This window comes from Pristiophorus japonicus, chromosome 22, assembly GCF_044704955.1.
Source record: "Pristiophorus japonicus isolate sPriJap1 chromosome 22, sPriJap1.hap1, whole genome shotgun sequence".
Lineage (NCBI taxonomy): Eukaryota > Metazoa > Chordata > Chondrichthyes > Pristiophoridae > Pristiophorus > Pristiophorus japonicus.
In genome coordinates this window covers 7441353-7464339 of record NC_091998.1, presented here as the reverse complement: position 1 = coordinate 7464339, position 22987 = coordinate 7441353, and the positions used below count along the sequence as shown (strand labels likewise).

The 22987-nt window shown below is 48.6% G+C and overlaps 1 protein-coding gene across 1 annotated transcript in view; it reads right to left on the bottom strand.

Annotated features, from left to right (window-relative positions):
• cdh23 (cadherin-related 23) overlaps positions 1 to 22987 on the bottom strand; it is a 211165-nt gene that overhangs the window by 45091 nt on the left and 143087 nt on the right. The window contains exons 18-23 of the mRNA XM_070865557.1: positions 21126 to 21295; positions 19970 to 20107; positions 18083 to 18202; positions 7532 to 7709; positions 5396 to 5607; positions 3473 to 3664 (exon numbers count right to left, since the gene is read on the bottom strand). Of these exons, the coding sequence (XP_070721658.1) occupies positions 3473 to 3664; positions 5396 to 5607; positions 7532 to 7709; positions 18083 to 18202; positions 19970 to 20107; positions 21126 to 21295 (1010 nt within the window). The remainder of the gene's footprint in view (positions 1 to 3472; positions 3665 to 5395; positions 5608 to 7531; positions 7710 to 18082; positions 18203 to 19969; positions 20108 to 21125; positions 21296 to 22987) is intronic.

The window sequence follows — 22987 nt, the reverse complement described above, 5'->3', positions numbered from 1 at the left end:
GATTGCTGCAGTTCATCGAGACTCTTTTTAAATAGACACTGTGGACTGTTTGCTGTAAAATGAGACACTGTTTGTCGTGAGTCCTGCCGTAAGACCCGCCCCGCCTCCAACCCATTGGCTGACACAGTCTCACTTTGATAACAAAAGCAGAGATACACAGTTCCTCTTCGCCCAAATTATTGATTTGCTGCTGAAGCTTTCTCCACCACCGCCATCAATCGTATGGGAGACGGACAAAGTAACCACGCGCCCACCTTTGGTGCATTAATGGCGGCGATGGGGCAAAGTACAAAGCAAGACTCACTTGTTCTTACTTTTCCAGCGGTGAAGAGAGAGGATGAAACATAGAAAGTAGGTGCAGGTGTAGGCCATTCGGCCCTTCGAGCCTGCACCACCATTCAATATGATCATGGCTGATCATGCAACTTCAGTACCCCATTCCTGCTTTCTCTCCATACCCCTTGATCCCTTTAGCTGTAAGGGCCACATCTAACTCCCTCTTGAATATATCTAACGAACTGGTCTCAACAACTTTCTGCGGTAAAGAATTCCACAGGTTAACAACTCTCAGTGAAGAAGTTTCTCCTCATCTTAGTCCTAAATGGCTTACCCCTTATCCTTAGACTGTGACCCCTGGTTCTGGGCTTCCCCAACATCGGGAACATTCTTCCCGCATCTAACCTGTCCAATCCCGTCAGAATTTTATATGTTTCTACGAGATCCCCTCTCATTCTTCTAAACTCCAGTGTATACAGGCCCAGTCGATCCAGTCTCTTCTCATATGTCAGTCCTGCCATCCCGGGAATCAGTCTGGTGAACCTTCGCTGCACTCCCTCAATAACAAGAACGTCCTTCCTCAGATTAGGAGACCAAAACTGAACACAATATTCCAGGTGAGGCCTCACCAAGGCCCTATACAACTGCAGTAAGACCTCCCTGCTCCTATACTCAAATCCTCTTGCTATGAAGGCCAGCATGCCATTTGCCTTCTTCACCGCCTGCTGTACCTGCATGCCAACTTTCAATGTCAGTGCAACAATGGCAATAGTTGAGGAGGCCATCTCACCAAGCTCGCTTTGTGACTCTTAAGACTGCAGGGATGGAGTACAAAAGCAGGGAAGTCTTGCTACAGTTATACAGGATATTGGTGAGGCCACACCTGGAATGCTGCGAGCAGTTTCAGTTTCCATATTTACGAAAGGATATACTTGCTTTGGAGGTAGTTCAGAGAAGGTTCACTAGGTTGATTCCGGGGATGAAGGGGTTGACTTATGAGGAAAGGTTGAGTAGGTTGGGCCTCTACTCATTGGAATTCAAAAGAATGAGAGGTGATCTTATCGAAACGTATAAGATTATGAGGGTGCTTGACAAGGTGGATGCAAAGAGGCTATTTCCACTGATGGGGGAGACTAGAACTAGCGGGCATGATCATAGAATAAGGGGCCACCCATTTAAAACTGAGATGAGGAGAAATTTCTTCTCTCAGAGAGTTGTAAATCTGTGGAATTTGCTGCCTCAGAGAGCTATGGAAGCTGGGACATTGAATATATTTAAGACAGAAATAGACAGTTTCTTAAACAATAAGGGAATAAGGGGTTATGGAGAGCGGAAGGGGAAGTGGACCTGAGTCCATGATTGGATCAGCCACGATTGTATTAAATGGCGGAGCAGGCTCGAGGGGCCATAAGGCCTACTCCTGCTCCTATTTCTTACATTCTTATGTTATGTTAAAGGTAAGGTCATCATTCTGAGAGAGACGCGCAGCTGGTAAAATCTGGGCTATACCGCTGGCTACATTTGGCATTGCCCACCGGGAGACAGCTCAGTACAAGTGTTTCACTCACAGAGCATGGACGGGCGTGTCTGCTTGCCCTTGGCGATTAAATGGGCTGCATTATTATAAAGTTCCCGGAGGATGGAAGTGGACTTGGCTCAGCACTCTTTTGCACCATGGACCGCAGTTATACTCCACACGGCGAGCAGCTCATGCGCCGTGAGACGGGTTCCAGGAAGCGAGGGAGGAGGCTTTTCGTGCCTGCGTTGGGAAGTTAGATCAGGACCTGAGCTGTACATCAGTTCTGACGAAGGGTCATCGACCTGAAATGTTAACTATGTTACTCTCTCCACAGATGCTGCCTGACCCGCTGAGTAGTTCCAGCATTTCCTGAGTTATGCTGCTGTTTGCGCATCAATACATCTCCAAAACTGCTTTGCATTGTTATAACAGCAGGCGATTGGCTCAGGGCTGCGTCTACTTGGGACAAGCAAACTTCTAATTGAACCTCATGGCCAGTTTGACTCCAGCTCAGTCACTTCAATGCCAGGCACTGAAAGCTAGGAATACTTCTAAGCTTTCAATTCGGCGAGGGGTGGGGGTCTGGAACTCACTGCCTGGAAGGGTGGTAGAGGCAGAAACCCTCATTGCATTTAAAAAGTACCTGGATGTGTGCTTGGAGTGCCGTAACCTACAGAGCTACAGACCAAGAGTTGGAAAGTGGGATTAAGCTGGGTAGCTCTTTGTCGGCCGGCGCGGACAAGATGGGCCGAATGGCCTCCTTCTGTGCTGTAACTGTTTTCCCTGTTCCAGCTAGCATTAACTGAGCAACCCCACTCAATGAAAGACTGATAAAAGACTAGAATGTCTCCACTGGTGCAACACAAAGTGATGGCCCGAGGTTGGGGCTAAGGTACACCCAGGGAGGGTGGGGGCAGTAAGATTTACTCTCCATGCTTCATTTAACAGAACTGTAAATCCTTTCTTAATGAACAGGTAGCTGATGGTTACACATAGTACACATAAAGACAATCTTTCCTCCTGTGGTGAGGGCAAGTTAGCAAACCTACATCATAGCATACCAAACTATGAGGGGCCTTGATAGAGTGGATAGGAAGGACCCATTTCCCTTAGCGGAGAGGGTAATAACCAGGTAGCTTGAATTTAAAGTAATTGGTAGAAGGATTTGAGGGGAGTTCAGGAAAACATTTTTCACCCAGAGGGTGGTGGGGGTCTGGAACTCACTGCCTGAAAGGGGGGTAGAGGCAGAAACCCTCACCACATTTAAAAAATACCTGGATATGCACCTGAAGTGCCGTAACCTACAGGGCTATGGACCAAGAGCTGGAAAGTGGGATTAGGCTGGGTAGCTCTTTGTCAGCCGGTGCGGACACGATGGGCCGAATGGCCTCCTTCTGTGCTGTAAATTTCTATGATTCCAGTTTCTTTTTTCCTGTTTTACATCGAATGTACAACACAGAAACAGGCCCTTCGGCCCAACGGGTCTGTGCCGGTGTTCATGCTCCACACCAGCCCCCTCCCACCCCTCTCCATCTCCATCTCACCCGGCCAACACAACCTCAAGTTATCTCTAGGCTTTAAGGTGATGTCGCAGTGCTCCTTCCCGCTATAAGCGGACATGTTGCGGGGATGCCTGTACAGGGATAGGGGCTCGAGGACGCGGCGACCCGCACTCACGTTATAGACAGCCTGCTTCTCCCGGTCCAGCCGGATGCTGGTGTTGATAATCCCGCTGAGGGGGTCGATGTTGAAATATTCCCAGTCCCTGTTGACGGCGGTTTTCAGGAAGCCGTAGCGGACTGCGCCATTCAGGCCTTCGTCGTTGTCGGTGGCCAGCACCTCGTACACGCTGAAACCCGCGTCCCTCTCCTAGCAAACAAGGACAAGCACAAGCAACGCTTCAGTTATCTCAGTCTCAACGGGTCCGCTCACACACTGCACGGCTTCACACAAAGGGGCAGATAGTGCCGGCAAACTCAAACCAACAACTTGTATTCATATAGCGCCTTTAACGTAGTGAATGGACCTCTGCTCCCTGGAGTTTAGAAGAATGAGAGGTGATCTCATTGAAACGTGCGTTCTATTGTCGATAGATTTTTGAGTGATAAGGGAATCAAGGGATATGGGGATCGGGCGGGAAAGTGGAGTTGAGGTCGAAGATCAGCCATGATTTTATAGAATGGCGGAGCAGGCTCGAGGGGCCGAATGGCTGACTCCTGCTCCTAATTCTTGTGTTATGTTTAAGATTCTGAAGAGGACTGACAGGGTAGATGCTAAGAGGTTGTTTCCCCTGGCTGGGGAGTCTAGAACCAGGGGGCACAGTCACAGGATAAAGGGGCGGCCATTTAAGACAGAGATGAGAAGGAATTTCTTCACCCAGAGGGCTGCAGATGCTTAATCTCTGAATATATTCAAGGCTGAGATCAATAGATAGGGGAATCAAGGGATATGGAGGTCGGGCGGGAAAATGGAGTTGAGTTCGATGATCAGCCATGATCTCACTGAATGGCGGAGCAGGCTCAAGGGGCCGAATGGCCTACTCCGCTCCTATTTCTTATGTTCTTATGAGAATCAAAGGGGTTTAGGCAGGGAGTTCCAGAGCTTGGGGCCCAGGCAACAGAAGGCACGGCCACCGATGGCTGAACGATTATAATCAGTGATGCTCAAGAGGGCATAATTAGGGGAGCGCAGACATCTCGGAGGGGGGGGGGGGGGTTGTGAGGCTGGAGGAGATTACAGAGATAGGGAGGGGTGAGGCCATGGAGGGATTTGAAATTAAGGATGAGAATTTTGAAATCGAGGCGTTGCTTATCCAGGAGCCAATGTAGGTCGGCGAGCACAGGGGGTGATGGGTGAGCGGGACTTGGTGCGAGTTAGGACACGGGCTGCCGAGTTTTGGATCACCTCAAGTATACGGAGGGAAATCGGATCGAAATCAATCGAAATCAAAAGGGAATCGAATAGATTTTTGGGGCGAAAAAGGCAATTGAACGGTGGAAGGGACAGGATGTGTTGTGGGACTGTTTACATTTTGGAATTGTTCTAGGGAATGGCATGGACATTTTCCAGTTGTCTATATCTCTCTGGGCCCAGACTGGATACACGCAACAGTGACAACATGCAAGGCATTCTTCATCGTCGCTGGGTCACAATCCTGGAACTCCCTCCCCAACAGCACTGTGGGAGCACCTTCACCACACGGACTGCAGCGATTCAAGAAGGCGGCTCACCACCACCTTCTCAAGGGGCAATTAGGGATGGGCAATAAATGCCGGTCTTGCCAGCGACGCCCACATCCCGTGAATGAATAAAAAGAATTCCAGTGCCTATGAAATTGGACTCTTGATAGAACGGAATTGATGGGCTGAATGGCCTCCAGATTTTTATGTTCTCCTAACTCTTCCTGATGAGGTTTATAAACCAATACTTTTCCTGTCGTACAAAATGTGCAAACATAGAAACTTCTGCCTATCTCAAATGCTGCATTTGAAAGAGTTTAGCATTCTTCTTGATTCTTACAATATTTTGTAGTTTACCATGTTCCTGTTGCTGGGCGTCTCACTGTTAGTGGAGCAGAGGGCCCTGCACTGAGTGTATTACCTCCATGATGTGCAGTATTGTCCCATTGGGGGGCCTGACAAACATAGGCCGGTTGTCATTAACGTCAATCACGTCAATCTTCAGCAACGTCGTCCCCCAGAGTGGGGGCCGGCCTTGATCCGTGGCCACAACTGTCAGGTTAAACCTCTCGTAAGACTCCAGGAGGCGTGTGGTGGTGATCACAGCTGTGCTCTCGTCAATCCTAAAGGCCTCTGAAAGGAAAGAGAGAGTGCGGATGAGCCACGTTATAAAACTTCCAGCGATGCTCTGGGCCTCTCGGTTCTGGGGCAGCGAAAACAGTCACAGGCGAATTTCTAGGTCGCAATGTAAGGGAAAGAGAGAGGGAGGGGGGTGGAGGGGGAGAGAGAGAGAGAGAGAGAGATAGTGAGCAAGGAGTAGAGACAGAGTGTCAGCGAGAGAGATAAAGATGGTGCGTGAGAAGAACGAGAGAGAGCGAGCGAGAGAGACAGATAGTGAGCAAGGGGTAGAGAGAGAGAGTCAGCGAGAGAGACAGATGGTGCGTGAGAAGAATGAGAGACAGATAGTGTGTGAGGGGAGCGAAAGAGAGAGCGAGAGAGACAGTGAGCGAGGGGTAGAGACTGAGTCAGCGAGAGAATCAGATGGTACGTGAGAAGAACGAGAGAGAGCGAGAGAGAGAGAGAGTGAGAGAGACAGATAGTGAGCAAGGGGTAGAGAGAGAGAGTCAGCGAGAGAGACAGATGGTGCGTGAGAAGAACGAGAGAGACAGATAGTGTGTGAGGGGAGCGAAAGAGAGAGCGAGAGAGACAGTGAGCGAGGGGTAGAGATTGAGTCAGCGAGAGAATCAGATGGTACGTGAGAAGAACGAGAGAGAGCGAGAGAGACAGATAGTGTGCGAGGGGAGCGAGAGAGTGAGAGAAGAGCAGAGAGTGTGCAAGGCAAACTGAGTATTGGCCATAAAATGAACAGGTTCAAATCTCCACCAACAACTTTATTTATATAGCGCCTTTAACGTAGTGAAACGTCCCTAGACGCTTCACTGGAGACAAAAATATAGAGGAAAGGAAATTTATCCACAATTATTGGCAACAGTAATTTCTAGCCATGAAAGTTTATTAATGGTAAATTATTATAATAGTGCATAATCTTTGTACTTAACATTCATAGTGAAAAGTTTCAAAAAAAAATATAATGGATTTTTGTTTGGTTCCAATGGATACAGGGAGCTGGCTTACTGTCCCTGGGATGGTAATGTGAGATTGCAGAAGTGATTCACGAGTAGTTTAGGATTGTGATTGGCTGGTCCAACACACTGTGTGATACAGGGTAGGTGCAAACATTGCGTGGGGTATGTTCCTCCACCTCCCCAACTGTTTTGGGCCTAGGTTATCCCTCCCCATCCTTGCTACTGATGGCCACCCGCTTCTGCTCTTTAAACCTTCTTGTGCCAGAGGTTCCCTAGACAAGGTAAGGCCGTCCATTCCCTCGAATGGGGACACCGCATGGAGGCGAGACACTGCCCAGAGGCGGGGGTGCAGGAAAGCCCACCTCTCGCAAAGCTCTGAGCTGCTCTGGGGGCGGTTCGGGAATGGATTAGCAACCTGCTCCACTCATCCAGGAGCACTGAGGCACCTGGGGAGACAAGTAAAGACTTTCAAACATAACCAGAGAGTAGAAACACATTCAGATAAAATGTTCATTAACATAAAATAAAAAATAGGAGCAGGAGTCGGCCATTCGGTCCCTCGAGCCTGCTCTGCCATTCAATAAGATCATGGCTGATCTGATCATGGACTCAGCTCCACTTCCCCGCCCGCTCCCCATAACCCTCGACTCCCTTATTGCTCAAAAATCTGTCTATCTCCACCTTAAATATATTCAATGACCCAGCCTCCACAGCTCTCTGGGGCAGAGAATTCCACAGATTTACAACCCTCTGAGAGAAGAAATTCCTCCTCATCTCAGTTTTAAATGGGTGACCCCTTATTCTGAAACTATGCCCCCTAGTTCTAGATTCCCCCATGAGTGGGAAACATCCTCTCTGCATCTACCTTGTCGAGCCCCCTCAGAATCTTATATGTTTCAATAAGATCACCTAAACTCCAATGAGTATAGGCCCAACCTGCTCAACCTTTCTTCGTTGTTCCTTTATCTTACCTACTCCAGGCCCCTGAATACTATACTGTAACACCGCATTTTCCCCCTCGTCCAGGTCTGAGGCAGTCATGGTTACCACGGAGGCCCCTCCTGGCTCATTCTCGTACACACTGGTGCTAAACACGCTCTTGGAGAATTGGGGACGATAGTCGTTGACGTCCAGGACAGTCACCAGCACCTGTAGCGACAAATAACAACTGCATTAACCCATGAGTCTCGAGCTGCAGTTATACTGTCAGCTTGGAGTCAGTTCGAAAAGGGTTTTGGGGGTGCACCTTGATACCGGCAGCGTAGGTCCAGAGTCAGTGTCCCAATCCAGCCGCAGCCGAGTGGTGTGGGACCCTCTCTCGGAGCGCGGCACTTCATGGGCCACTGTGAGGCTGGGATTAAGAGGTGCTCGGACAGCCCGCGGGGGCTCCCGGGTTTGGTGGGGGGGGGGGGCGACGAGGAGTTTCCTGGAGAGGGAGGAAGGACCTATTCCTGCTGAGGAACCCGCAGGTTCACTCCGGCCCTCACCCATTCTACAGGTACAAGGGAGGAGGCCCAGGGAACATCAGAAATAGGAGCAGGAGTCGGCCATGTAGCCCCTCGAGCCTGCTCCGCCATTCAATACGATCATGGCTGATCCGGGTGGGAGGGAGGAGAGGGAGCGGGTAGGGTGGCGGAGGGGAAAGAGGGAAGGGGAGGGTGGGGAATGGGAGGGAGTGGGGGGAAGAGGCAGAGTGGGAGTGATGGGGGGGGGGTGGGAGGGGGAAGGAGCGGAAATGAGAGTGGGGGGTGGGGAGGGAGCGGGGGCAGTGGGGGGAGTGGAGGGAGGGTGGTGGAGGGGAGGGAGCGGGGGGAGAGCCAGAGTGGGAGTGATGGGGGGGTGGGGAGGGGGGAGGGAGCGGGGGTAGTGGGAGGAGGGGAGGGTGGCAGAGGGGAAAGAGGGGAGGGGGAGGGAGGAGAGGGAGTGGAGGGGGAGGGAGGAGAGGGAGTGGAGGCAGTGGGGGGAGGGGTGGAGTGGGAGTGGAGGGGGGGATGTGGAGGGAGCAGTGGGCGGGAGTGAGAGTGGAAGGGGCTGCAGTAGGAACCCCTGGACCATGCAAAAGGTGGAGTACAAATTCATGAAGCTGTGAGCAAATTGGCTGCCGCGTTTCCCACATTACAACAGTGACTACACTCCAAGAAGTACTTCATTGGCTGTAAAGCGCTTTGGGACATCCTGAGGTCATGAAAGGTGCTATAGAAATGCAAGTCTTTTCCCCAGAGGTAAACCTTGGAGAACAAGTGGGTGGTAACGTGTCATTAACTGCACCCCCTGCACGTTATATAAATTTACATGCTCAGCAACAACTGGTGGCTGCTCCCTGGGGTTGGCTCTGCCAATGGTTTGGGGGATTGCGTGAAGTCCATCAGCCTCAGTGTACTAAAGCTCAACACATTTCAAAAGTAACCACATCCTCTTTCACTTCTCAGAACCGGCGTGAAGCAATCCTCGCACATTGTGTTTTTAAAAAAAAATAGGGTGAGAGCGACAGAACGACCTTTGTCTCGGTGTCGTTTAACATACTGGCCGCCTGCAACAACAATATCTTGATCAGGAGACGAGCTGGGATGTTGCCATGGATGAGCTTGGCCTGATCAAATACCCGATTATTCAGATGAGACATTAAACTAATTGTCTCTCAGGTGGATGTAAAAGATCTCATAGCACTATTTCGGGGAAGAGCAAGGGAATTATCCCCGGTGTCCTGGGGCCAATATTTATCCCCCAATCAACATCAATAAAGAAAAAACAGATTATCTGGTCATTATCTCATTGCTGTGTGTGGGAGCTTGCTGTGCGCAAATTGGCTGCCGCGTTTCCCACATGACAGCAGTGTCTGCGCTGCAAGAAGTATTTCATTGGCTGTAAAGGTTGTGAAAGTCACTGTAGAAAAGCAAGGCAGGGCTTGACAGGGTAGATGCAGGGAGCATGTTTCCCCCGGGGCTGGAGAGTCTAGAACCAGGGGTCACAGTCTCAGGATAAGGGGTCGGCCATTTAGGACTGAGATGAGGAGAAATTTCTTCACTCAGGGGGTGGTGAAACTCTGGAATTCTCTGCCCCAGAGGGCTGTGGTGGCTCAGTCATAGAGTATATCCCAAGTGGAAATAGATAAGATTTTTGGGATATGGGGTATTCTGGGATATGGGGATCGGGCGGGAAAGTGGAGTTGAGGTCGAAGATCAGCCATGATCTCATTGAATGGTGGAGCAGGCTCGAGGGGCCGAATGGCCGACTCCTGCTCCTATTTCTTATGACCTCAATCTCTTGATTCCTCAGGCAGGTTCCAATGGCGAAAAGGGAAGACTGCAGCCATTGACACTGTGGGGATGGTAAATTCGGTCGCGCCTCTATTGCGGCGTTAACCTGGGCGCGGCGGTAAATTTTATGCCAGCAAATGGTTTGCGTCTGCAAAATTCACCAGCTGGGCCCCCGAGTGTGGGACGAGGCTCAAAGGGAGGCGTTCCACATCTCTTTTAGGGTGCTAGGCCAGCTGAGCAACTGAAAATCCCCAGCTAAATGTCGAGGAACCAACTAGAGAGCAGGCCATCCCTAGACTGGGTGTTGTGTAATGAGAGAGGACTAATTAGCAATCTTGTTGTGTAAGACCCCCTGGGGAAGAATGACCATAATATGGTAGATTTCTTCATTAAGATGTGGATTGACACAGTTAATACAGTGACTAGAGTCCTGAACTTAAAGAAAGGTAACTTTGAAGGTATGAGACGTGAATTGGCTAGAATAGACTGGCGAATGATACTTAAAGGGTTGACAGTAGATAGGCAATGGCAGACATTTACAGATCACATGGATGAACTTCAACAATTGTACATCCCTGTCTGGAGTAAAAATAAAACAGGGAAGGTGGCTCAACTGTGGCTAACAAGGGAAATTAATGATAGTGTTAAATCCAAGGTAAAGGCACATAAATTGGCCAGAAAAAGCAGCAAATCTGAGGACTGGGAGAAATTTAGAATTCAGCAGAGGAGGACAAAGGGTTTAATTAGGAGGGGGAAAATAGAATATGAGAGTAAGCTTGCAGGGAACATAAAAACTGACTCCAAAAGCTTCTACAGATATGTGAAGAGAAAAAGATTAGTGAAAACAAATGTGGGTCCCTCACAGTCAGAATCAGGTGAAGTCATAGTGGGGAACAAAGAAATAGCAGACCAATTGAACAAATACTTTGGTTCTGTCTTCACTAAAGAAGACACAAATAACCTTCCGGAAATACTAGGGGAATGAGGGTCTAGCGAGAAGAAGGAACTGAAGGAAATCCTTATTAGTCAGCAAATTGTGTTAGGGAAATTGATGGGATTGAAGGCCGATAAATCCCCAGGGCCTGATAGTCTGCATCCCAGAGTACTTAAGGAAGTGGCCCTAGAAATAGTGGATGCATTCATGGTCATTTTCCAACATTCTATAGACTCTGGATGAGTTCCTATGGACTGGAGGGTAGCTAATGTAACCCCACTTTTTAAAAAATGAGGGAGAGAAAAAACAGGGAATTATAGACTGGTCAGCCTGACATCGGTGGTGGGGAAAATGTTGGAATCAATTATTAAAGATGTAATGCAGCGCATTTGGAAAACAGTGACAGGATCGGTCCAAATCAGCATGGATTTATGAAAGGGAAATCATGCTTGACAAATCTTCTAGAATCTTTTGAGGATGTAACTAGTAGAGTGGACAAGGGGGAGCCAGTGGATGTGGTGTATTTAGACTTTCAAAAAGGCTTTTGACAAGGTCCCACATAAGAGATTAGTGTGCAAAATTAAAGCCCATGGTATTGGGGGTAATGTACTGGATAGAGAACTGGTTGGCAGACAGGAAGCAGAGAGTAGGAATAAACGGGTCCTTTTCAGGATGGCGGGCAGTAACTAGTGGAGTACCGCAAGGTTCAGTGCTGGGACCCCAGCTATTTACAATATACGTTAATGATTTAGATGAAGGAATTGAATGTTTTAAGTCCAAGTTTGCATGTGACACTAAGTTGGGTGGCAGTGTGAGCTGTGAGGGGGACGCTAAGAGGCTGCAGGGTGACTTGGACAGGTTAGGTGAGTGGGCAAATACATGTGGATAAATGTGAGGTTATCCACTTTGGTGGTAAAAACAGGAGTGTTGATTATTATCTGAATGGTGACAGATTGGTAAAGGGGGAGGTTCAACGAGACCTGGGTGTCATGGTACATCAGTCATTGAAGGTTGGCATGCAGGTACAGCAGGCGGTGAAGAAGGCAAATGGTATGTTGGCCTTCATAGCTAGGGGATTTGAATATAGGTGCAGGGAGGTGTTACTGCAGTTGTACAGGGCCTTGGTGAGGCCACACCTGGAATATTGTGTTCAGTTTTGTTCTCCTAATCTGAGGAAGGACATTCTTGCTATTGAGGGAGTGCAGCGAAGGTTCACCAGACTGATTCCCGGGATGAGAGGAATGACATATGAAGAAAGACTGGATCGACTGGGCTTGTATTCAATGGAATTTAGAAGAATGAGAGGAGATCTCATAGAAACGTATAAAATTCTGACGGGATTAGACAGGTCATTTGTAGGAAGAATGTTCCCGATGTTGGGGGAGTCCAGAATCAGGGGTCACAGTCTAAGGATAAGGGGTAAGCCATATAGGACCGAGATGAGGAGAAATTTCTTCACTCAGAGAATTGTGAACCTGTGGAATTCTCTACCACAGAAAGTTGTGGAGACCGGTTCATTAGATATATTCAAAAGGGAGTTAGATGTGGCCCTTACGGCTAAAGGGATCAAGGGGTATGGAGAGAAAGCAGGAATGGGATACTGAAGTTGCATGATCAGCCATGATCATATTGAATGGTGGTGCAGGCTCGAAGGGCTGAATGGCCTACTCCTGTACCTATTTTCTATGTTTCTATGTTAAACAGCCAGCCTCTGAGAGAGGCCTTGGCCGGGGGGAGGGGGGAACCCCGTAAAAAACCACCAAACGCATTCTGATAACTCACGCCGCCACAACATAAATTGCAACAAAAAAAATAAAAACAATCACACGTACCTGAGGTGGACATTACTTCCCTCACCACGGCCACTACAGCTTGGACCTCCCGCCTCCGCAGGCGGTCCCACCAGGGGGCGCTGCAGGTCGGTACGGGTCGGGCGCGATCCAAAAATCGAGCTGGTGTCGCAACCAGGGGAGTTGCACACCTGCTTGCCACTCCCGGGCGGTAATGCTCTGCGCCCCGGCGGGGCATTGGAAGCTTGGGCACTAACCGGGGCAGCAGAAGACCAAAAATCCAGCCGCTTACGTCCACGAGTTAGCAACCTTAGGAACAAGAGTAGGCCATTGAACCTCCTCGAGCCTGCTCTGCCATTCAATTAGATCATGGCTGATCTGTGACTCTTTGACTCCATTTATCTGCCTGTGCTCCATGCCCCTCGAGATACTTACTGATCTCAGTCTTGAAAGCTCCAATTTGACCGACCTTTTGGGAGAGGAGAGCTCCAGGTGTGTGGCAAGATACCAGCGAGGGGAATTTCAGACACGCACCCCATGTGCTCTTTATCACACGGCTTTTGTCTCAAGGCAAACGGCAGCAATTGATGCACTTGTGAATCTTACACATGGCGTCGAAAGAGATGACAGGGTAAATTTGGGGGGGATTTGATCCCGACATTTAGTCTTGTCGGTGAGACCGCAGATCAGACGTAGAGCTCAGTGCTCCTGATTTTCCTGGTGCTAAAATTAAAATCAATGACTGGAAAAGTTGGCAGCACTGAGAGTTGGATAGGTTTGACCTTGAGCCTGAGGTTCTGGTCAATGCTGTCTCTGCATTTATAAGAAAGAAGAAAGACTTACATCTACATAGCGCCTTTAGTGAGAACACCAGTGGCAGGTCGGGGCCATAAAAGGAGCGGCGAGTGGCCTCAGGAGCAGCGTGGCGGTGTACCACGGCAAGGTACAGCGCGAGCCGGTGCAGGAGGGCGACAGCAGCGAAGAGTGACGTCATCAAGGTCCAGGTCGGTGATTGGAGCGTGGGCAGGTACAGCAGGAGCGGTGAGGTCGGGGCGAAGGAGCGGCGAGAGATTGTGGAGCAACGTGATCGGGGCCTAGAAGAGGCGAGGGCCCAGGGGCAGCACGGGCCCAGCCCACACTGTGCGATATGTGTGCGCACTAGGTCCGTGCAGCAGAGCAGGTCTCCAGTCGTCCTGGTTAACCCTTGCCACTGGACCAAGACCTCGCTCTGTCAAGCCCGTGTGGTGGCTGGTGTGCAACGGTCACCCCACGTTAAAAAAATCCACCCACAGGCATCTTCCACCCTTCAGGATGTAGTTCAGGACCTGTGAACTCATCCCTTTTTTGGCGTGGAAGCAAGTCATCCTCACTTCAAGGGGACTGCCTATGATAATAATTTATGACCACCGAACGTCTCAAAGCGCTTTACAGCCAATGAAGTACTTTTGGTGTGTAGTCACTGTTGTAATGTGGGAAATGCGGCAGCCAATTTGTGCACAGCAAGCTCCCACAATGTGATAATGACCAGATCATCTATTTTTTTGTTATGTTGGTTGAGGGATAAATATTGGCCAGGACACTGGGGAGAACTCCCCTGCTCTTCTTCGAAATAGTGGCATGGAATCGTTTACATCCACTTGAAAGAACAGACGGGGCCTCGGTTTAACATCTCATCTGAAAGACAGCACCTCCGACATTGCAGCACTCCCTCAGCACTGCACTGGGAGTGTCAGCCTGGATTTTTGTGTTCAAGTCCCTGGAGTGGGACTTGAATCCACAACCTTCTGACTCAGAGGCGAGAGTGCTGCCCACTGAGCCCCGGCTGACACTATAATGAAAAGGATCTCGGACAATTTACACCTGAGCACAAAGCTCAATATATGAAGAGAATTCCATGATCGACAAGATATCATCAGCAGATAAATTCAAAGTATCTTTCTTCCTGGAAACCTTTTCTGATATTTAAGTCTCCCACCGACATCATTTGGACATTTTGTCCTTTCCTGCAATGACGTGTCAATCGCTAGAACGCAGATCGGTTGTGTGAAGAAAGTTTTAGAACAGGACTATGTTGAAAGAGCATTCCACTGCATCTGGTTCCTTTAAATTTATGTTGAAACATTTATAAAATTATTAGAATAGACTGAGCTGTGCTCATAGCTTCCCGTCAGTGAAGCTAAGTATATGAAGCAAGGCTTTAACGAGCGTGAAGATGTAGATAAGTCTTTAACGAGGAAGTGCCAAAATCTGGTGATTAATCCTTGCTCTTCATTTCACCTTTGGCCACCCCTACTGCTCTACGAGTGATACTGACATTTTGTGCTAAATGTGCTCGCTGACCTACACTGGCTTCCTGTCCGGCAACCTTGAGCTCATCCAAAACTCGCTGACCGTGTCCTAACTCGCACCAAGTCCTGCTCACCCATCACCCCCTGTGCTCGCTGACCTACATTGGCTCCCGGTCCGACAACGCCTCGATTTTAAAATTCTCATCCTTGCTCCCAAATCCCCCCATGGCTTCGCCCCTCCCCTATCTCTGTAATCTCCTCCAGCCTCCCCCCCTCCCCGAGATGTCTGCGCTCCTCTAATTCTGCCCTCTTGAACATCCCTGATTATAATCGCTCAACCATTGGTGGCCGTGCCTTCAGCTGCCTGGGCCCCAAGCTCTGGAACTCTCTCCCTAAACCTCTCCACCTCTTTACCTCTCTTTCCTCCTTCAAAACTCTCCTTAAAATCTACATCTTTGACCAAACTTTTGGTCACTTGCGCTAATTTCTACTTATGTGGCTCAGTGTCAATTTTTTAAATCTCATAACACTCCTGTGAAGCACCTTGGGACGTTTCACTATATTAAAGGCGCTATATAAATACAAGTTGTTGTGTTGAATGTTGCTGCACAGAAACAGGCCTTTCAGTCCCTCAAGTCTGTGCCAGGGTTTTATCTCGACACGAGCCACTTCGTACAGGCTCTCTCCTCATACCTTTTATAATTCTCCATTAACCAGCAACTCTCCAGTTCCCTTCTAAAATAATTGATGGGCTTTCCATCAAAAGCAGTTTAAGGCAGAGAGCTCTGCAATCTAATTGTTTCTTTCCATCGTCTATTAAAAAGATTGTCTCAGGCACCTAACAATCTCCTTGTGATATTCCCTTCTCTGTTTCCACCCTTCCCTCCCACAATGAAGTAGATGTAGCACAACAGAAGCAAGTGAAACTAGTTTGTAAAGGTACCCTGTTATTAAATCACTTCTTTATTCAACGGCTGAGAACAATCTGCCAGGTGTGTTAGGAGAGGCAAAAACATGACGGATGTTCAAAATGGAACTAGAAGGTATGCTGGGAGCGTCGGGGTACTGAAGGGACGAACTTCGATGGGCTGAGGCGGCTGAAAGGTCGGTTACTAATAAAGACAGACTTGCATTTATATAGCGCCTTTCACGACCACCGGATGTCTCAAAGCGCTTTACAGCCAATGAAGTACTTTCTGGAGTGTAGTCACTGTTGTAATGTGGGAAACGCCAACTTGCGCACAGCAAGCTCCCACAAACAGCGATGTGATAATGACCCAATAATCTGTTTTTGTTATGTTGATCGAGGGATAAATATTGGCCCCAGGACACCGGGGATAAACTCCCCTGCTTTTCTTCAAAATAGTGCCGTGGGATCTTTTACACCCACACTGAGAGGGCAGATGGGGCCTCGGTTTAACGTCTCATCTGAAAGGCTAATGGTGGTATGAAGGAGGAGGGGGTGCATGAAACACCACAGGTCGGAGGACGAAAGGGTGTGGGAGGAGATACGCGGCTGGAGGAGACTGCAGGAATAGGCTTTGGCCCACTGACGACGAACATCAGAAGTTGACCCCTTCCATACTCAAAACGTATAAGATTATGAGGGGGGCTTGACAAGGTGGATGCAGAGAGGATGTTTCCACTGATGGGGGAGACTAGAACTAGGGGGCACGATCTTAGAATAAGGGGCCGCCCATTTAAAACTGAGATGAGGAGGAATTTCTTCTCTCAGAGGGTTGTAAATCTGTGGAATTCGTTGCCTCAGAGAGCTGTGGAAGCTGGGACATTGAATAAATTTAAGACAGAGATAGACAGTTTGTAACTGATAAGGGATTAAGGGGTTATAGGAGCGGACAGGGAAGTGGACCTGAGTCCATGATCGGATCAGCCATGATCGTATTAAATGGCGGAGCAGGCTCGAGGGGCCGTATGGCCAACTCCTGCTCCTATTTCTTATGTTCTTGTGTTCTTATGTAGGAGGAGGCCACTCAGCCCCTCCAGCCTGTTCCACCACTCAATTAGATCATGGCTGATCTGTATCTTAACTCCATCTACCCACCTTGGTTCCACACCTCTTAATATACCCTTACCTAGTAGAAAATTATCAGTCTCAGTTTTGGAACCTTCAATTGACGCCCAGACTCAACAGCTTCTTGGGGGAAGAGAGTTCCAGATTCCCACTGCCCTGTGTGTGAAGAAGTGCTTCCTGACATCACCCTCGCTCTGATTTTAAGGTTACGCCCCTTGTTCTGGACTCCTCCCACCAGAGGAAATCGTTTCTCTCTATCTACCCTACCAAATCCGTCAATCATCTTAAACACCTCGATTAGATCACCCCTTAATCTTGCTACACTCGGGGAATACAAGTCCAGTCTGCTCCTCATAATTTAACCCCTTTAGCTTTGGTATCAGGCAGCATCAGTGGCGAGAAAAACAGAGTTAACGTTTCGGGTCATCGACCCAAGGGTCATCGACCTGAAACATTAACTCTGTTTCTCTCTCCACAGATGCTGCCCGACCCGCTGAGATTTCCAGCATTCTCTGGAAATTCAGCATCCGCAGTACATGCAACTCTCGATTATCCGGTATCCCGTTGCATCCGTGTGCAGATAATCGAGAGTTGCCTGTATTTTGCTTTTGTATTAGCCCCGGTATCATTCTGGTGAATCTGTGCTGCACCCGTTCCAAAGCCAATATATCCTCCCTGAGGTGAGGTGCCTCATTGAATGCATTGGTGACCAGGTGGAGGAGCGTTGAGGGATCGTGGCTGAGATTCGGCGGGTGATCGTGGTGGAGGTGCAGCGAGGGTTTTGTGGCGGAGGAGCGGCCAGAGATCGTGGCGGAGGTGCGGCGAATGAGGGTACGGGGCCCAGAAGAGCCGAGGGCCCAGGGGCAGCACGGGCCCAGCCCACACTGCGAACTAGGTCCGCCCTGGTTTACCCTTGCCACTGGACCAAGGCCTCGCTCTGTCAAGCCCGTGTGGTGGCTGGTATGCAAAAAAAATCCACGCACAGGCAGCTTCCACCCTTCAACATGTAGTCTGGGATCTGGAACATCGGGTCCTTCATGAAACACCTGTGAACTCCTGTGGAAGCAAGTCACCCTGGTTCGAGGGACCACCTATGATGATGATGGGGACCAGGATCACAGCAGATTCAGAGTTAGAACATTTTATTTGGCACCAAAGCCCATTGCAAACCCCAAGAGCTGGAAACAATTGCAAACACCCATCAGCAGCTCTGGCACTTACCTGGACAGCATTCTCTCTGCGATTGCTTGGATTATCACCTGGGTTGTCCTTGGCAACCGCGGTTAGCGTATAATGATCCTTTCTCTCCCGATCAAGTGCAGCCAGAATGTAAATATCCCCCTTTATGTAAAAAGGAGCCCATTTAATTATCGTTGCACCGTCTACTCACATCAATAATCTTCACACTTCAAACGTATCTTTTAATTCCCATTAATGGAATACGTGATTCTTCACAGTATTACATTCATAGTTTACTATTCAGAAACATGTAATTGTAAAATTGAAAAGTACTTCATAAAATGAACATCGGTTAAACTATCCATGTCATTTAAATGCAAGTATAGCTCTTTTCATCATTAAATATTCTGGATTAAAACAGCTTGAGTTATGCAGAGAGACTGGAGAAGCTGGGGTTGTTCTCATCAGAACATAAGAAATAGGAGCAGGAGTAGGCCATTCGGCCCCTCGAGCCTGCTCCGCCATTCAATAAGATCATGGCTGATCTGATCATGGGCTCAGCTCCACTTCCCTGCCCGCTCCCCATAACACTTCACTCCCTTGTCGTTCAAAAATCTGTCTATCTCCGCCTTGAATATATTCAATGACCCAGCCTCCACAGCTCTCTGAGGCAGAGAATTCCACAGATTTACAACCCTCTGGGAGAAGAAATTCCTCCTCATCTTAGTTTTAAATGGGTGGCCCCTTACTCTGAGACTACGACCCCTAGTTTTAGTTTCCCCTATGATCTCCTTGGAGCAGAGAAGGCTAAACAGGGAGATTTGATCGAGATGTGCAAAATCATAAAAGATTTTGGCAGAGTAAATAAGGAGGAATGGTTTACAGTGGCAGAAGGGTTGGGAACCAGAGGGCACAGATTTAAGGTGACTGGAAGACGAGGCTACATGAGGTAAACATTTTTTACGCAGCGAGTTGTTCTGATCGGGAACGCGCTGCCTGAAAGGGCGGTGGGAGCAGATTCAATCGTAACTTTCAAACGGGAAATACTTGACGTAGAGCAAATTTGCAGGGCTGTGGGGAAAGGGCAGGGGGAGTGGGACTGATTGGATCGCTCTACCAAAGAGCTGGCACTGGCACGATGGGCCAAATGGCCTCCTTCTGTGCTGTAAGATTATATGATCCAGGTACAGATATAAAAAATATGAAGCCCAAGGTTAACATTGGACAACTCCTTTTTGAAGAAATTATGAGTCACTTTAAAAAAATGTGCTTTCGGGATGTGGGTGACACTGGCCATTCCACATTTACTGCCCATCCCTAGTTGCCCCGAGGCCAGTGACGGGGCGTCTCCTTTATCGGGATTGATAGCAGTGCAGTGGATCGCAAGAGAGGGAGCCCATTGTCTGGAGCTGGAGTCGCGTGTAGGCCAGACCAGATACGGGTGGCTTGTTCTGTTCTCTGACGGACATTAGTCAACCAGTACGGGTTTTATGACAATCTAATTTTAAAACAATATATTTTTATAGGTGTAATATATGCCCCTGTGAGTATGCTCGCAGGTTGGGAGAGCTGTTGAGTTGTGAGTGGCTTAGCCAGTCACGTGATATTCACAAGACTCAATAAAACCCCAGCCAGTTGGGTTTGGGGATCATAGAAACATAGAAAATAGGTGCAGGAGTAAGCCATTCGGCCCCTCGAGCCTGCACCGCCATTCAATAAGATCATGGCTGATCATTCCCTCAGTACCCCAGATCCACGATGAGGCAGGTGGTTGTGAGCCTGGTGGATGAACTGGTAATGTGTCGTGCGATTGTTAAACCTTTTGTAATAAACCAACTAGTTCTTAATAGCAATGTGTTACGATGAATTCTTAAGCAAAGAACCCAGGAAGCAAATACATTACAGTAGGCTTTACAAAACGTATCTCACCGTTGTGGGATTGATACCGAACCTGCCCTCTCCGTCCACAAGGCTATATTCAATCTGTGAGAATCTGCCATTATCTGCGTCCACGGCACTTACTTGCAGGATCACCGTGCCCAAGGAGACATCTTCGAACACTGGCTTCTGTATCGACACGCAAAGCACCCGGTTAAAGGGAAATTATTCAGTGCCAACATCCGATGTGACAGAAGCATGCGAATGTGAGGGAACGATCAGAAGTTACAAAGACCAGGAATGGACCGACTTACTCTGACAGGTGTATCTTGTGCGAGTTATGTGGTGGTAATTACCGGCCATCTCTGGACATTTCAAGTGTGCTCGCTGACCCACACTGGCTCCTGGTGAAGCAACGCCTCGATTTCAAAATTCTCATCCTTGTTTTCAAATCCCACCATGGCCCTCGCCCCCTCCCTATCTCTGTAATCTCCTCCAGCCCCACAAGCCGCTCCCCCCAGAGATGTCTGCGCTCCCCTAATTCTGCCCTGCTGAGCATCCCTGATCATAATCGCTCAACCATCGGTGGCCGTGCCTTCTGTTGCCTGGGCCCCAAGCTCTGGAACTCCCTCCTTAAACCTCTCGTTCCTTCTTCAAGATGCTCCTCAAAACCTACCTCTTTGACCAAGCTTTTGGTCATCTGCCCTAATTTCTATTTATGCGGCTCGATGTCAAATTTTTATCTCATAACACTCCTGTGAAGTGCCTTGGGACGTTTCACCACGATAAAGGCGCTATATAAATGTAAGTTGTTGTTGGTACAGGAAACACTAAGAGAGCCCAGTGAAGAATCCCATCCGTTCTGATTTCAATGGAAATCCATGTCGGGACAGATGCTGTCTGCCAATTTGCTGTCGCTCATTTCACCCCAGGGCAAAATGTCAAGATTTACCCCACTGGGTGCACTGTGGATAAGGGGTACCTTTATCCTTCTGATGGACATGGCTGAGATTGGGGAGCTCACAGTATTCACGAGTTCAGATCTATGTCTGAATGCTTCGCGCATTTAAATAAGGCTCTAGTGTTGCGTCAACCCTTACCGCCATCAGCCTACAAGGCATTGTAACTATTCCTGAGTTATGTGGTCAGCACATACGCCGTACCCACCCACTGCCCCATCAGGGGGGCACATCAATGGCACAGTTACCTGGTAAGATGTCTGCACGAAGACAGGGTTGTTATCGTTGACGTCCTGGATCTGTAAATAGACAGGAGCCTCTATGGATCGAGGTGGCGATCCGTGATCCACTGCTCGCACTGTGAAATTCAGCCACTGAACCTCTTCGTAATCCACTGTCCGGCTTGCTACTATTTTCCCTGTGGGGAGAAGTGGGACAGAGGTGGACGGGGGGGGGGGGGAGAAGAAATTGTTTATTGAAGATAATTGCTCAGATAAAATCAGCTCTGCCATGTATCACTCACCATCTGGTGCTTAAACCAGACTATATTTTGTGCTAGATCGCTGTAAATATTGACACAGTCACTATGCTCACACAACCAAGTTTACTGACAACATCAAGTTAGGTGGCAAGGTAAATAGTGTCGTGTAGTGTAGCTGCATATTTTGTTCTAATTCTGTTTTTTCCCCTGTATGGTCTACTCATATCCATGTACATAGATATTATTTAAAAATGGAGGAAATTCTTTAAATTTCTTTAGCTTTGTTCTAATCTGTATAGATTGCGTACAAAAAAAAGTTATTTTGAGTTAATATTTATGAATTCTAAATTGGTTGCAGTTGTAAAGTGATAATTACCACACTAAACTAATTGGGCACGTGATTTATTCTGATTTAGTCACAAAGGGACATTGCGTGATTACATGAGTGGCCAAAACTAGGTGAGGCCACACCTGGAATACTGCGTACAGTTTTGGTCTCCTTATTTAAGGAGGGATATACTTGCATTGGAGGCAGTTCAGAGAAGGTTCACTCGGTTGATTCCTGAAATAAAGGGGATGTCTTATGAAGAAAGGTTGAGCAGGTTGGGCCTATACTCATTGGGGTTTAGAAGATCTTATTGAAACATATAAGAAAATTATGAGGGGGCTCGACAGGGTAGGTGCAGAGAGGATATTTCCCCTCGTGGGGGGGATCTAGAACTAGGGGGCATAGTGCCAGAATAAGGGGTCACCCATTTAATACTGGAATGAGGAGGAATTTCTTCTCTCAGAGGGTGTTTGGAATTCTCTACCCCAGAGGCTGAATCATTGAATATATTTAAGGTGGAGATAGATGGATTTTTGAACGATAAGGAAGTCAAGGGTTATGGGGAGTGGGCAGGGAAGTGGAGCTGAGGCCAGGATCAGATCAACCATGATCTTATTAAATGGCGGAACAGGCTTGAGGGGCCGAATGGCCGACTCCTGCTCCTATTTCTTATGTTCTTGTGTAAAACTGTGGCAGATGGTGCTTAATGATGGGAAGTGTGCTGTCATCTACGTTGGACTAAGATAAATAGATCAGAGTATTTTCAAAATGGCGAGAAGTCAGGAACTGTGGAGGGGCAGAGAGGCTCAGGAGCCCAAGCACAGAAATCACCGAAAGCTCATGGACAAAAGATAATTAGAAAGGCCGATGGAATGTTGGTCTTTATCTCAAGGGGGGGGGGGGGGGGGGGTGGGATACAAAGGGGAGGACGTTATGTTGCAGTTATTTAGAGCACTGCATTCAGTTCTCGACACCACACCTCAGGAAGACTATATTGGCCTTGGAGGGGGCGTGATGCAGATTCACCAGAAAGGTACTAGTGCTCTGCAAAGCAAGCGCTCTACTCGGAGCTCCGACACGGCAAGCGAGCCCAAGAAGGCAGAGGAAACGTTCCAAGGACACCCTCAAAGCCTCCTTGATAAAATGCAACATCCCCACCGACACCTGGGAGTCCCTGGCCAAAGACCGCCCTAAGTGGAGGAAGTGCATCCGGGAGGGCGCTGAGCACCTCGAGTCTCATCGCCGAGAGCATGCAGAAACCAAGCGCAGGCAGCGGAAGGAGCGTGCGGCAAACCAGTCCC